The 15,228-nt window shown below is 38.5% G+C and overlaps 1 protein-coding gene across 2 annotated transcripts in view; it reads left to right on the forward strand.

The window, feature by feature from the left end:
* Positions 1–15,228, forward strand: part of LOC131039425 (tryptophan synthase alpha chain) — a 177,243-nt gene that overhangs the window by 97,873 nt on the left and 64,142 nt on the right. For both annotated transcript variants that reach the window (XM_057972187.2, XM_057972189.2), the window contains exon 7: positions 1,559–1,636. In XM_057972187.2, the coding sequence (XP_057828170.2) occupies positions 1,559–1,636 (78 nt within the window). The remainder of the gene's footprint in view (positions 1–1,558; positions 1,637–15,228) is intronic.

Consider the following 15,228-nt stretch of genomic DNA (forward strand, 5'->3'; position numbering starts at 1 on the left):
TTTGACTTGGTGTATTTGTTCTCTTCCATCATTACTTAGTGCTTGATTGGTCTTCATCAATCGCCTCATCTTAGATCGATCATCTCCTCTTTGATCGTTTGTCATCTCCATGTTCTATTCTAAGGCAGTAGACCTGTTCACTCGACTGCCTATCACACCATAAACTCATCCCTTGACCCGACCTAGAGGTTGCATTGTGAAGCATCACCTAAAGACTACCTTGACTATATTTGTTGTTTGAAAATTTTGTACACCTGGGGAGGCATGCAAAATTGTGGTTTCAGCCACAACGTGTGAGGTAAAAACTCTCCTAATTCGAAGGCTCCCCCTTTCGTACTATTAGAAATTAATTATAACATATAAACACTAATCTAACTTGTGTGGGACAACATCGTTTTCTATTTTCTTCGAAAAGAAACTGGAACTAGAGTAAAACATATAGAAACTTGAGAAATTCCAACAACTACAAAGATGTTTATATAAAAGGAAGCAAAGTTTCCATGAAAGCAAAAAGTCTTGTCACTTCGCCCATAGGCCCATATCATGTTATTGAACTAATGGCATTCTATTCTTAGTCTTTTGTCTGCCATTTCCAGGTGATTATGAAATTTAAAAAAATTAATCTTCTTATATGACGATGATGATTATAAATGTTGATATATGTATAAACTATAAATACATGCTTTCACTGACATCCATTTGAATACATTAAAAATGTTATTTTTTCTATCTTTTTACATTTTTGCATTTTATATTCTATTAAGTTGCATATTTGTTTTACGATTATATTTTTCTTAATTTGAAATTATAGATAAATACATAATTTTCTTGCCATATGCAAATTCCTGGCGGTTAACTGTTTTTTGAAAATGACTTACTGGTACCTGTGCTTGTCTCTCGTACCAGTCCCTGTCTCCTTGTAAGTACGGTCTTTTGTCTTTGTATACTGCAGTGATTCTAAACTTTTAAATTGAGGTTTGAATAAGCTTTCTGTTTAATCTTATATTGTCTAAATGATGCTTAATTTTTTTGTTTGGCATTATATTGATGCTTGAGTAAGTTGGCTGCCCGAAAACTACATTTTCCTAACTGATATGTTATAATAGCGTGAGAGACCTAAAAGTTACGGGACAATTTAGATGGGATTGCGCAAAACTCAAAACATTAATCCATGTTCTTCATTTGTATAATTAGTTTGCATCTCTGTTCACTTACTTCTTGCTACATGGTTCCTTTGAGAATATAAACTCTTCCAACTCGTAGACAAAGCTAGCATATGCAAAATACAGGTGTTACATCTAAATGAGAACAAATATAACTGATTCAACATTTAGGTGAGCACTAAAGTTGTAAAAATACCTCTTTCAACTTGTAAAATGGGTAGCATTTGCAAAAGAGAGGTAATATACTAAAATATAATACACAACTTATAATTGATAATTTGATTCAAATATTACATTTCTTCTCTGAAAGAACTAAAATTGCTTTTTATGTTAATGTTTTACTAGAACACAATTTTATTAGACAATTTCACCTAACTGTGATCATCTGTTTGTAGGTAAGCATAACTGGTGTGACTGGTGCCCGTGCTTCCGTTGCATCACGTGTGGAATTTCTTCTTCATGACATAAAACAGGTTTTTGCTTTGTTTTTTTTTTCCAGCAATGTATTTGTTGTTTAGAATCTTAATTGTTTGATTGACTTGTCATCAACTAGATCAAGTGTCTTTTCAGTGATGAACAACACAACTGTAATATTGTCTGAAACATTGCAAGGGTTTTCTCAAGGGTTAGGAATTAGTTCAACAGCAGCCATGCTTGCCATTGGCAAATGTCAATTATTAATAATCGTTTCTGAGGAAAAGAGGTTAATTGGCCTATAGACAGTGGCTATCCCGAACATCGTATTTTTGATATGTTGAGTAAGAATTATTCTATGGTATATTATAGAGAGAGGAAATAGATTTTTATATACAAAAGATTTGGCAGGGAAATATCTCGTGTGTTTGAGATATTTCCATTGGCTACTGATTGCAATTATGTTTTGTGTAATAGGGCTTCATAATAAATCTAGATATTCTTACCATTTTGCAAATTACTTGTATCGCGGGATCTTGATAGACAAGATAAACCTTTTCTAGCTGTAGTACTAAGTTACAGGTCTTGGTAATGGTTTGTGGGTTTGGTTCACGGGTTCGACCAAATCATTTTTTGGGTTGGGTTTGTTTTGGGTTTGCCCATACAAAAATATATAAAATTCAGAAATATGTACATATTTGCAGCAGTAATTAAGTTCAAAATGTATCATATATTGTATAATAAACAAAACCACAAAAAATAATAAATATTACAATGTCAATTAGTCAAACTTGAATGTCATTGTATGCATTAAAATTGAAAAATAATAATGTCTAGTGTCAACAGTCAGCCATCATTGATCAAGCGTCATCATCATTATCCATATTAGATGATGGAGGTATTGGTATTTAGAATAAGCACAAACAGTGCTATTGGTGTTGGCACTCACACTAGCACTAGCACTAGCACTAGCACTAGCACTCTCATGCTTGCTAGCTGGCTGATCGTCAACATCGTGTCGCAAAGCGGGAAGTGGAAGCATGCAAGTCAATATGCTCTAGCTCGATATGTGTCCCCTTCTTTGAAGCCACTTCTTTTGTGTGAAAGGAGCTGCAACTTTGGATGTGTTGGTTAACATATATGCTAACTTGTAAGATTGATTTAATTTGGACACGCCCAATGGGATATGGTGACAAACTGTACACAACAGTTGGAGAGATCTCTGATGGTATGGTGATCTTCCTTTGTATTTGAGGGGCAGCTCCCTTGTATGATTTAATTGGGGATTTTTCAGGTATGCTTTTAACTAAAAAGAAGTAAAAACACACTCCCAAACACTTGCATACAGATTTCCATCGATTCTTGCCAATTCCAAGCAGCTTTGAAGCAGATTTGAGGTGGTTTTTGAAGAAAAATCAAATTCCCAGGTAGTTTTTCTGATTTTTTTCCCTATGTTTTTCTAAAACATTCTATTTATTTTTTGTTGCATCTAGATAGATAAAGTTAAGATAAAATTATTAATGTCTAACAAGTGACCAAAAACGGGTCAAAGGGAGTGGAGATTACAAACAAGGAGGGCTACCACCAACAGGGACACCAAACGGTGACCACAGAGAAACAAAAAGCAACAGTAGGACAAAAAAACCAAAAACAGCCGGAGTCGAGGAGAACGAGAGAAGCAAGGAGGCGAGAAGGTCTAACAGGGGACACAGGGGCCCCATCAAGCCAACTCCTAAGAAGCCAGATTTGTGGAGAAGAACCTCAAGACTGAAGGGTAATATGTAGGATGATGTCAGTGGGAAACCTGAGTACGACTGGAGGAAGGAGGCCGATGAGTGTGCTCTCTGTGGGGCTTCACAAACCTGGGAAGACTGGGAGAGGAATCCAATTGTTTTGGTGCCACGCGTAGTGTGAGGTCCAGAGAAGAGAGAGGTGATGAGCTAGAAAAACTGAGGGTGCGAGGGGCGCTGTAACTAATGATCTCAGAGTGTTATGGCCTCCTGTAAATAGAGAGCAAGGCATCTCTGGTCCATGAACTTGAAGAAAATAGAGAGACTCTAGGTCTCCCTAAAAAGATAGTAGAACCGCCCTTTGACCTCATAGTAAATAGAACAACGAAAGATAAAGTGTTCCTCAGTCTTGGTTTCACAGATGTTGCAAAGCTAGCAAACTCTATCCCTTCTGTCCAACTGGTGATCAGTCTCAACTCGGAGCCGATGAGATCCCACCTTGAAAGATCCAAGGGGGATCCAGAGGAAGTCGGACCAATGGCGGGAGATATAAGAGGGACGAACAATGAGCCCGCCCGACAACTCAAGAAAGTGCTCTGCATAGAAGGTGATCTTGGGGTGGAGGCTCCCATGGGGGTTGACCCAGGTGGTATGAATGAATTGTCTGTAGATGAATAGAATATCATTCCTAAGTAGTCAAAAATGATTTAGAGTCATTGGAACAAGATTTAACACTATTTTTGACAAGTTTTGTTGAATTTATCCCTATTTTTTTGAAGAATCTCTAGATTTTCAAAAAATATCAAACCCTAATAGTTTTTCTTAATTTTTAAACTTTGAATGATGTCTATAATTATTTAAACTAATTTAGATAGTTTGCTAAATTGTGTAAATAAAAGATTAACTTTGTCTTTTCACTTTGTATGTGTAGGTTAATAGCAGAGTTCCGAGACTCGCGGTGAGTCACGCGAGTCGCGCGAGTCTGCGGGCCGGGTGACCTCTGCCAGGTCACGGCGACCCTGACCCGGGCCCGGACGAGTCACAGGGTGTGACTCGCCTGACTCGCCGAGTCAGCGAGTCACCCTCTGACTCGCCGAGTCCGAGGGTCGTGACCTGGCCGGCGCTGCTTGCAAAAAGTGGACGCAAAATTAAAAAAAACACAACACAATTTTATTATGTTTTGTGCCATTTGCATTTATTATGAGGGCATGGATAGGGCCAAGGAGGCCATTAGATCCATATATGCTGGAGTTGAGGATAAGTATAGGCCCATTTGGGACATAATTGATAGAAGATGGCATAACCAACTTCATAGGCCCATCCATGCAGCAACTTATTACCTCAATCCATCATTTCGTTTCCGTGCTGATTTCAAAGCGGATGAGGAGGTTCTTAGCGGGCTATATTCAGTAGTACAACGGATGGTCACTGATACCACAGCTACACTTCTTGAGATGGATGCATTTAATAATGCATCAGGGGCAATCTTTGCCAGCCAATTGTGTAAAGAAGGTCGGACAAAATTGCAGCCAGGTAGAAAATTCTAAAGTTTATGACATGCATTTTAATTTTTCATTTTATAATCTACCTTTAAAGTTGGAAATGAGACTAATGTTTTTTTCTTTTCCTTATCTCAGATAGATGGTGGCAAATGTTTGGGCCTTCAACCCCAAACCTTCAAAAAATTGCCATCCGCATATTGAGCCAGCCGTGCAGCGCTTCTGGATGTGAGCGCAACTGGAGCATGTTTGAGCACATCCACTCGAAGAGGCGAAATAGATTGTCTGTGGAGAGGTTGAATGATCTAGTCTTTGTTCATTACAACCTCCGTCTCAGGACCAGACAGATTTTGGACGATGACTCCTCTCCGATCACTCTAGAGGAAGTCGACCCCGAGTCCGATTGGCTCACTGAGTCCACCGATCCAGTCTTCACTGATGAGGACCTTGAGTGGGTTGACCAGGCAGACAGAGAGGCTGAGGCTGCGGCTATGGCAGAGGAGGAGGATAGAGCACGATCAGGCACAACACCTATGGCTACTCAGACTGGCACATCACAGGCAGAGACTATGGCTACTCAGTCATCCAGGACCTACCTTAGACGCCTTTGTAGGAGGCAGATAGACGAGGCTGAGCCAGAGCCTGAGCCATAGACTTGTTTTTTTTTACACTTTACAGTTAGATATATGTTTGGGAACATTTGTAGTCATGGATTTTATATTATACATTGGACAACATTTATAACTCTATATATCTATGTTTTCTAATTCCTTCAGCTACAATTTACATTTCTACGCATGTGATGGATGTATGTTTATGTATGTGATCAAATTAGCTTCTATTTGATGATGTTATAGTGTCTTTAAGCTTAATTCAATAATGGGTGTATGAAACAAGTTTTAAATAGTTAAAAATCTCTAAATTTCAAGGGTTTTCTTATTTTGCCGAGTCGTTGCCGAGTCATTGCCGAGTCCGAGCCGAGTCATGAGTCGAGTCAGCCTTGCTGAGTCAGAGCCGAGTCCGAGTCTAGGAACTATGGTTAATAGTTAACCATTAATTCAATGTGGCAAATTCAGGGGATAGCTGGCCATTGGAACCATGGCCATCTGAATATATAGGCACCCGTCCTAAAGGTGCTCGAGATAGGGCTTGGAGGTATGCCTATGAAGGACTGGACGATGGGTCGGTGATTTGCATTAAATGTGAGAAAATATTTCATGGAGGCATAAATCGCCTCAAATACCACCTTGTAGGCATCAAGAAGCATGATTCTAGGGTATGTCATGGGGCCATGGAAGAAATAAAAAGAGACATCAATGCCATACCTTCAGCTAGGGAAGAGAAAAAATTGCAAAAGGAGAGGGCTAGTGTTGGAACCCTAATTTCTGGCAAAGTTTAGTGTTTCCTAAAATATAAATCCTTCAAATAGTCACTTCGCGAGACTGTGTTAACATGTCATCATCAAGTCTTTGTATTTGATTAACCAAGAGAAAAGCTCTTTACCGAAGTTTTCTTTGCTGACACCAAACTTTTCCAATCTATGGATATTAGTTTGAGAAGAATGGTTTATTTAATCACTAGATGAGGTTATTATTGTCACAAGTTCATTAATGAAAGACATAAATAGCAAGAAAGCCAGAATCATTGATAGTACTTTGTTGGATAAAACCAAGAGATACTTAGAAAAGAGCAATTGTTGATAAAAACCCTAAAGATACATCAACTGTAAAGTCATGCTATATGTGGGGTAAATGCGGCTCCCATAAGGGTAGATGCCAACATATAGCTTCAAAAGAGAACAATAAAATATTCTTTGCAAGGAAGTCTTTTTTCAGCAAGATATATCATGTTTTTCAATGATGGAAGAATCATGTCGGGGTAACGAGCAAAGCCGACAAAGTAAAATTGGATCTCCTCGAAAAGCCATGTTACACCGATAAACTTCTGCATCGGTGTAACTACCCTCAAAGTCTTACCGAAACATGTGTATCAGCATAACATCGTAAGCCTGCCAAGCTACAAAGAGTCTTGTCGAAAGCTGGGGTTGCATCGAAAAGAGAGATGTTGGAAAAATATGCTTGGAGTTTCACTGAAGCTTGATTTCGGTATGGTCGTGGATGCCTAACAAGGACGAAATTAAAAACAAGGTATTGGTAAAGCGTTTCATCCATGTTACCAAAAGAGTCAGTTTGGTATAGTAATGAAAGTCTATCAAGATCAAATGAAGTCTTGCCGTAAGAGGATGTTATATCGAAACAAGCAATTTCAGAGAAGATTGAAAAGCACCTGTTCTCATTTTATGACACCCTTGGTCTATTAGTGAGAACCAATCAGAGATATGTTCTATGGACCAGCATTGCCTCAGTTGATCAAAGAGAAAGCAAGGGAATCATGAAGTGTGAAGTGTTGTCTTGTCAGAAGGAAGTTACCAAGTTCCTAAGTCCTCAACCCCAGAACTCCGGATGCCCTAGGTTCCCAAGTTCCTAAGTCCTCAACCCTGGAACTCCGTAATCCTGAGGTTCCCAAGTTCCTAAGTCCTCAACCGCGGAACTTCGGAACCCCCAGGTTCCCAAGTTCCTTAGTCCTCAACCCCGGAACTCCAGAATCCCCAGGTTCCCAAGTTCCTATGTCCACAACCCCCAGGTTCCCAAGTTCCTTAGTCCTCAACCTCGAAACTCCAGAACGTCGAGGTTCCCAAGTCTTCTTCCACGGAGCTCCGGGACCCCAGGTTTCCCAAGTCTTCCGACTTTCTTTCGGCTTGCAAAACTTCTAGATGGCGTGATCAACACTCAAAGCTCTTAATGCTCCAACAACTCTTGCGACTTATACACCTTCTTTCGTGGAGCTACAGGGGCGTATTTAATGGCTTTTGCAGGATTTCCATCAAGTGGAGTACAAGGCCATGCTTATTTATGGCTACTTGTTGACCTTGATGTCATATTTGCATGCTTTGACTTTGGAATGTTAGGCAATCCACCTTCTAGAAGTCCCTTTCTTCTTGGGATTGCGTTGTCAGGGTATGGCCGGGTTGCTTGCGTGTACACAATTTCAGGTGCATGCACTTCCCTGCATTCCCTGACTGACATTTCCCTGCACACCCAAGGGTCAAGGCTTCTCTTCCTTGACCAATGGTCTCTCCTCTGCGACCAATTTTCTATATAAAGGCTGTTAAGCCTCATTGTAAAGGGTTCTCTCCTTGTTGGCTTGAGCTATTCTATGCTCTTTCACTTCGTTTAAAGACTTGCATTTATTTTGCATTTCTGCAACTGTAAGTTTGGCCATTGGCCTTATAATGAATAGAAATCATCATTCTTGCCTTACTTCAACTTATGTATGTTGTGTATGTGTTCTTTCCTTCATTGTAAGTGTATGTTTGTGGCTTTCTTTCACATATATGGTTTGTTAAATTGTTTCTGGGTGTGACTTGTGGGAAACCCTCCCCCCTCTTGACATTCAACAAGTTCTAACCTCCATATGTGCGTTGAGGTCATTCATGCAACTGAAGTTTGTGCATCTCCTGGGTATTTCAGTTGATTCTTTGTGCTATTTCGGGTGGGGAGAGAAACATCTCTTATCTTGGTGCATCACCTCCTTTCATTTTAAGCATTTCTCTCTTCCCTTTTCCTCTACAAGCTATTAGGATAGGTTTAGGAGTAAGATTTGGAGTGTTTAGTTGGTTCAACACCTGCACTTGGATTGAGAAGGAAGCCGACCTTCTCCGGAGATTCAACCCCCTTGCGCAAGGTCCCACACTTCGGGGTTGTTTCCATGTTTCACAAGGTTGCTGAGTTTATAGCTCAGCAAGGGTGCAAACTTTTGTGACAACAGGACCATATATGACATGATGGCAGGATTGATAACTCATAGATTTAATGAAATGAAAGTTTATGCTAATGACTACTGGAGTACCTATGCAGGAACTTTTAGAGCTTTGCAGGAACATGACATACTCGCAAAGAGAATAAAAGATATAGTCCACAAAGTGCAAGATCTTGAATCATCCAAGCTGCCTAAAGCTATTAGAAGGATGTGGTCTAAACATCGGGAGTATCATGAAGAGCTTGAGGATAATATGAGTCAATTGGACAAAGAGCATAGAGAAAGCCTTGCTACCATACTGAATAGTGAAGATGGTTCACTCATGCCCCGAGAATAGTGGAGGGAATTGCTATCAAAGAACTCCCACGAGCATTGGATGAAATCAACGATGAAGATCACGTCCTTGACAACATGAAGATAATCCTGAATCGGCTCTATAGAAAGGAATATGTTATGAGACATTTTGTCTCAAATATTAATACTTATAAGGAGCAAAAATACATAGACCACCTAGGGGCAGTTAATTTGTTCTTGTTAAATTGTTAAAAAACTTGTTTAGTTAGTTACACTTTGTAACTAAGTTATGTTTCGTTTTCGAAAAGACATGATGTTTCAAGTTTGTTTGATCTTTCCACATAAAAGGAAGATCATTTGTTTCATGAAGGGGATATAGAAAAAAAAAAACTCTTTAATACTCATGCAATCAATCAATCAGTTGGCTTTTGTCTTTTATATGGTGTACTGAATATTGTGGATTCCTGTTCTAATCATCTTGTTGCTTTGATTAAAGTGATCAAAGATTGTTTAGATATTCCTTATGCATAGTGGTTATTTGGTTATTTTCAGTCTGCTATATCAAGGATTATGTAGATTGATCAAGGAAGTTTATGCATACTTGAATAATTATTGTATTTGCTTCTTTCAAGGAAAGATTAAATGCATATGTGATAATCATTGTAACCAAATTAAATCACAAAGTATAAAGAAAACGAACAATTGACAGTTTCACGTCAGGTGTGAAAGTAAAAATTGTCCAATAAGAGGAAATTAGAGGGTGAATTCACTCGACTCTGCACCCATTAATTGATAAGGCACTGATCACAATTATATATTTAGGATTTAATCAACTGTTTGTTTTCTTTTATTGAAGTAGAAGTAGGAATTGAGAGACAAGGTCATTTTAACTTTCATGCCAGTTAAAGAGTGATCTAAGGAAGGAACATTGTAACATAATAAAGAAGATCTTGGGTGAAAACAAAATAGCGTTGGTCGCGAAATTGAGGCTTGCACTTTGGGCAGATAGGATCACAATCAAGAAGGCTACGAGCAAGTCTCCGTTTGAATTAGTTTATGGAATACAAGCAAGCATGCCCATGCACAATCTCTTGCCTATACATAAATTTATAGTCGAGGAAGGCCTACATGTCCCTGGACCAATGGAAGAAAGAATGGAACAACTTGCAAAACTAGATGAAGTAAGACTAGAAGCACAAAGGCAAAAATATCAAGGAACATTAAAAGGCAAAATATTTGTTTGATAAAATAGCCAAGGATAGGAAGTTCCATGAGGGTGAATTAGTACTCATGTGGAATGCCAGGGCTCAGGACAAAGGGAAACATGCCAAATTTGAGGCATTGTGGATTGGTCTGTTTGTCATCATTGGAAGAAATGGAGCCGATTTAAATTTTTTACAAAATATGGATGGAGAATATATGGAACTGCCAGCACATGGACAGTTCCTGAAGAGATTTTTCTCTTAATCATTTTGCATGTGCAGTAGTTTAGGTTTCATTCTCGTGTCTTATACCATTCCTTTTAATACTGAATTTTCTAGTCCCTATCGCAGAGAAAATTGGATTCTTGCTATGCCCACAGGGGGCATACATCTCCAGACAGAGCCACTGTTGGAACCCTAATTTTTGGCAAAGTTTAGTGTTTCCTAAAATATAAATCCTTGAAATAGTCACTTCCCGAGATTGTGTGCACATGCAATCATCAAGTTTTTGTATTTGATTAACCAAGAGAAAAGCTCTTTACGGAAGTTTTCTTTGCTGACACCAAACTTTTCCAATCTATAGATATTGGTTTGAGAAGAATGGTTTATTTAGTCACTAGATGAGGTTATTATTTTCACAAGTTCATTAATGAAAGACATAAATAGCAAGAAAGCCTGAATCACTGATAGTACTTTGTTGGATCAAAACAAGAGATACTTAGAAACGAGCAATTGTTCATAAAAACCCTAAAGATATATCAACTGTAAAGTCATGCTATATGTGGGGTAAATGCGGCTCACATAAGGGTAGAGCCCATCATATAGCTTCAAAAGAGAACACTGAAATATTCTTTGCAAGAAAGTCTTTTTTCAACAAGACATATGATGTCTTTCAATGATTGGAGAATCAAGTTGGGATAACGAGCAAAGCCGGCAAAGTAAAATTGGATCTCCTCGAAAAGCCATGTTACACCGATAAACTTCTGCATCGATGTAACTACCCTCAAAGTCTTACTGAAACATGTATCGACATAACACCGTAAGTCTGCCAAGCTAGAAAGAGTCTTGCCGAAAGTTGGGAACATGTCGGAAAAATATGCTTGGAGTTTCACCGAAGCTTGATTTCGGTATGGTCGTGGATGCCTAACAATGACGTAAATAAAAACAAGGTATCGGTAAAGCGTTTCATCTGTGTTACTGAAAGAGTCATTTTCAGTATAGTAATGAAAGTCTATCAAGATCAAATGAAGTCTTGCCGAAACAGGATGTTATACCGAAACAAGTAATATTAGAGAAGATTGAAAATGACCATATATGACATGATGGCAGGATTGATAACTCATAGATTTTATGAAATGATAGTATATGCTAATGACTACTGGAGTACCTATGCAAGAACTATTAGACCTTTGCAGGAACATGCTAGACTCGCAGAGAGAATAAAAGATATAGTCGACAAAGTGCAAGATCCTGAATCATCCAAGCTGCCTAAAGATATTAGAAGGATGTGGTCTAAACATCGAGAGTATCACAAAGAGCTTGAGGATGATGTGAGTCGACTGGACACAGAGGATAGAGAAAGCCTCCCTACCATACTGAATAGTGAAGATGGTTCACTCATGCCCCAAGAACAGTGGAGGGAATCGCTCTCAAAGGAATTTCCACGAGCATTGGATGAAATCAACGATGAAGATCACATCCTTGACAACATGAAGATCATCCTGAATCAGCTCTATAGAAAGGAGTATGTTATGAGACATTTTGTCTCAAATATTAGTACTTATAAGGAGCAAAAATACATAGACCACCTAGGGGCAATTAATTTGTTCTCGTTAAATCGTTAAAAAACTTGTTTAGATAGTTAGACTTTGTAACTAAGTTATGTTTCATTTTTGAAAAGACATGATGTTTGAAGTTTGTTTGACCTTTCCATATAAAAGGAAGATCATTTGTTTCATGAAGGGGATATAGAAAAAAACTCTTTAATACTTATGCAATCAATCAATCAGTTGGCTTTTGTCTTTTATATGGTGTACTGAATATTGTGGATTCTTGCTCTATTCAACTTTTTGTTTTGATTAAAGTGATCAAAGATTGTTCAGATATTCCTTATGCATGGTGGTTATTTGGTTATTTCAGTCTGCTATATCAAGGATTGTGTGGATTGATCAAGGAAGTTTTTGCATACATGAATAATTATTGTATTTGCTTCTTTCAAGGAAAGATTAAATGCATATGTGATAATCATTGTAACCAAATTAAATCACAAAGTATAAAGGAAACAAACAATTGATAGCTTCACAATAGGTGTGAAAGTAAAAATTGTCCAATAAGAAGAAACTAGAGGGTGAATTCACTCGACTCTGCACCCAGTAATTGATAAGGCACTGATCACAATTACATATTCAGGATTTAATCAACTATTTGTTTTCTTTTATTGAAGTGAGAGTAGGAATTGAGAGACAAGGTCATTTTAACTTTCATGCCAGTTAAAGAGTGATCTAAGGAAGGAACATTGTAAGGTAATCTGCCTAAATATCATTGGCTGATTGTATAATATATATATATATATATATATATATATATATATATATATATATATATATATAGAAAAGTTGGTGATAAGGTATACCCGCCTTGGTTTGGCAGAACCATAAGAGAAGGGAATTGAGATTAAGTTGATCGTTCGGTTAGTTGGCCAAAATTAATTACCTAACTTGATCATAGATCTTGGCACCCTCTTAGAGTTAGGCAACTTGCAATTTTGAGCTTTAACACAACTGAATCTCAAGGTGCTTTGGTTGACATTGGAGAAGAAGAAGAAGCACTTCAGGGCATAGTGTGTTCTCGTCGTGGCCCACAAATCTTGAAACTCAACACCACCTCGGCCACCACTTGTTCTTCTTCTAGTAGAGCACCTGCTGCATCACAGTCTATAGGTAATTATTTTGTGCCCAGGAACACACCCGGACCACAACCATCATTATAGGCAACTGGATGGAATAGGGAGGCACTTCAGAAAACAAACATTGCATGTTCTGATTTTGGGTACTTCAACAACATCGCATTCAATGTGGGAAACAATCCTTATTGGCTAAAGTTGGTTACCACAATGACAGTTGCACGAAAAGGGTACGAGGCCCCTTCTCGCAAGGATTTGGGTGGGAGGTTAGTAAATAGTCCACTTGATTTCATTTTTAAATGTTTTTCTTGTTTATTAAATCAAAATTTTGTACTAAGACCTAATTTCACTTTGTTCTTGTAGGTTGCTCACAAATGTAGTTGATTGGGCAAAAGAAGTGGTGTAGGACCAAAGAAAAGAATGGAGAAAATATGGCTGCACCATTCTTTCTGATGGGTGGACAAATGGCAAAAACCGCACCATTATTAATTTTTTGGTTGCTTGCAAGGACAATGTGGTATTCTTGAAATCGGTTAATGCCTCCAGCAAGGTGAAAAATGAATAAACATTGGCTGTAATGTTGGAGCACATTGTCATGGAGGTGGGAGTAGAGAATGTGGTGCAATAATCACAGATAATGCGGCAGCATATGTGGCAACATGTAGAATCCTCCAAGATAGGCACTCCACTCTTTTTTGGACACCTTGTGCAACACATGTCCTTGACCTTCTTTTGGAGGACATTGGGAAACTTGATTGGGTGACTCCAGTTGTGGAAGATGCAAGGAGGATCACAAAATATATTTACAATCACCCTTGGGTTCTTCATTTGATGAGAGAGCACACCCAAGTGAGAGATTTGGTGAGAGCCGGTGTCACAAGGTTTGCAACGATTTTCTTGACATTGCAAAGCATTCTTGGTGTATTGACTTCTTTGAAACAAATGTTTGTGAGTCGAGCATGGCTAGTCTCACCTTATTCAAAGAAGCCTGAAGGAGAGGATGTTGCATGCAGAGTCTTCGACAACCGTTTTGCACAAAAGGTTGCAGAGATTGTGAAGGTAACTTCAAAACTTGAATTTTTAATCATTCTTGATTCAAGTCTCTCATTATAAATTTGTAACTTCATTAATTAATCAATTTGTAATTTTTATTTTTCAATTGTAGGTGTCAGAGCCCTTGGTTAGAGTTCTTCGCTTGGTAGATGGGGATCAAACCCTAATGGGGTATATTTATGGGGCCATGGATAGGGCCAAGGAGTCTATCAAAAATTACTACAAGGGGGATAGACTCAAATTTGATCCCATTTGTGAAATTATTGGTAAGAGGTGGAACAATGAGGTCCACCAACCCATTCATGCAGCAGGGGACTTCCTCAACCCTTGTTTTAAGTTCGGGGATTCTTACTCAAATCCTAAAGGAGAGGTCATGGAGGGGCTCACTACATGCAATCAAAGGATGATAGCTGAGGTTGAGGTGGATGATGGCTGAAGTTGAGGTGACAGATCTCGTTGTGGCCGAACTCCAAAATTATGCGGAAGCAATGGGTAAACTATTCTCTTTAGAGTTGGCCAGGAGAGGAAGAACCACTCAAACCCTAGGTATAACATTTGCCTTTTGGATTTTCGTGTAAAGTAATTGATAAATTGATAAAATATGTTTTCACTTTTCACATTGCTTTTTAACTTTTCAATATATAATTTTTAGATGCTTGGTGGCAAAGTTGGGGTGGAAATACCCTAAATCTCAAAAAATTTCACCCTTAGAATTTATGTTAGCCTTGTAGTTCATCCAATTGTAAGCGCAATTGGAGCTTGTTTGAGGCCATCCACACGAAGAAGAGGAGCAAGTTAGCTGAAAAACGCCTCAATGACCTTGTCTTTGTGCAATATAATCTTCAGTTGTGCATAAGGAAGGTAGAGGAAGCAGCAGCTGGTCCAATTGATTTGTATGATATAGATCCTTACAGTGATTGGATATCTCAGGAGCAGCTTGTTGATGTGTTTTTTAGGCACACTTGAACACAGAACAAAATACCCACAAGTATCTTATCCTCTCTTGAATAAAGTGCTCACAAATTCTAAACTATGTGATCAAGTGGAAGACTCCCAAGGTTCCTAATGTTGGGTCACGACTTGTGGATAAGCACAGTTGGCCGTTGTGATTGCTGTTAATCAAATGTGACTTACGTTGAATAGTTGAATGCT

Source organism: Cryptomeria japonica, chromosome 10 (genome assembly GCF_030272615.1).
Source record: "Cryptomeria japonica chromosome 10, Sugi_1.0, whole genome shotgun sequence".
NCBI lineage: Eukaryota > Viridiplantae > Streptophyta > Pinopsida > Cupressales > Cupressaceae > Cryptomeria > Cryptomeria japonica.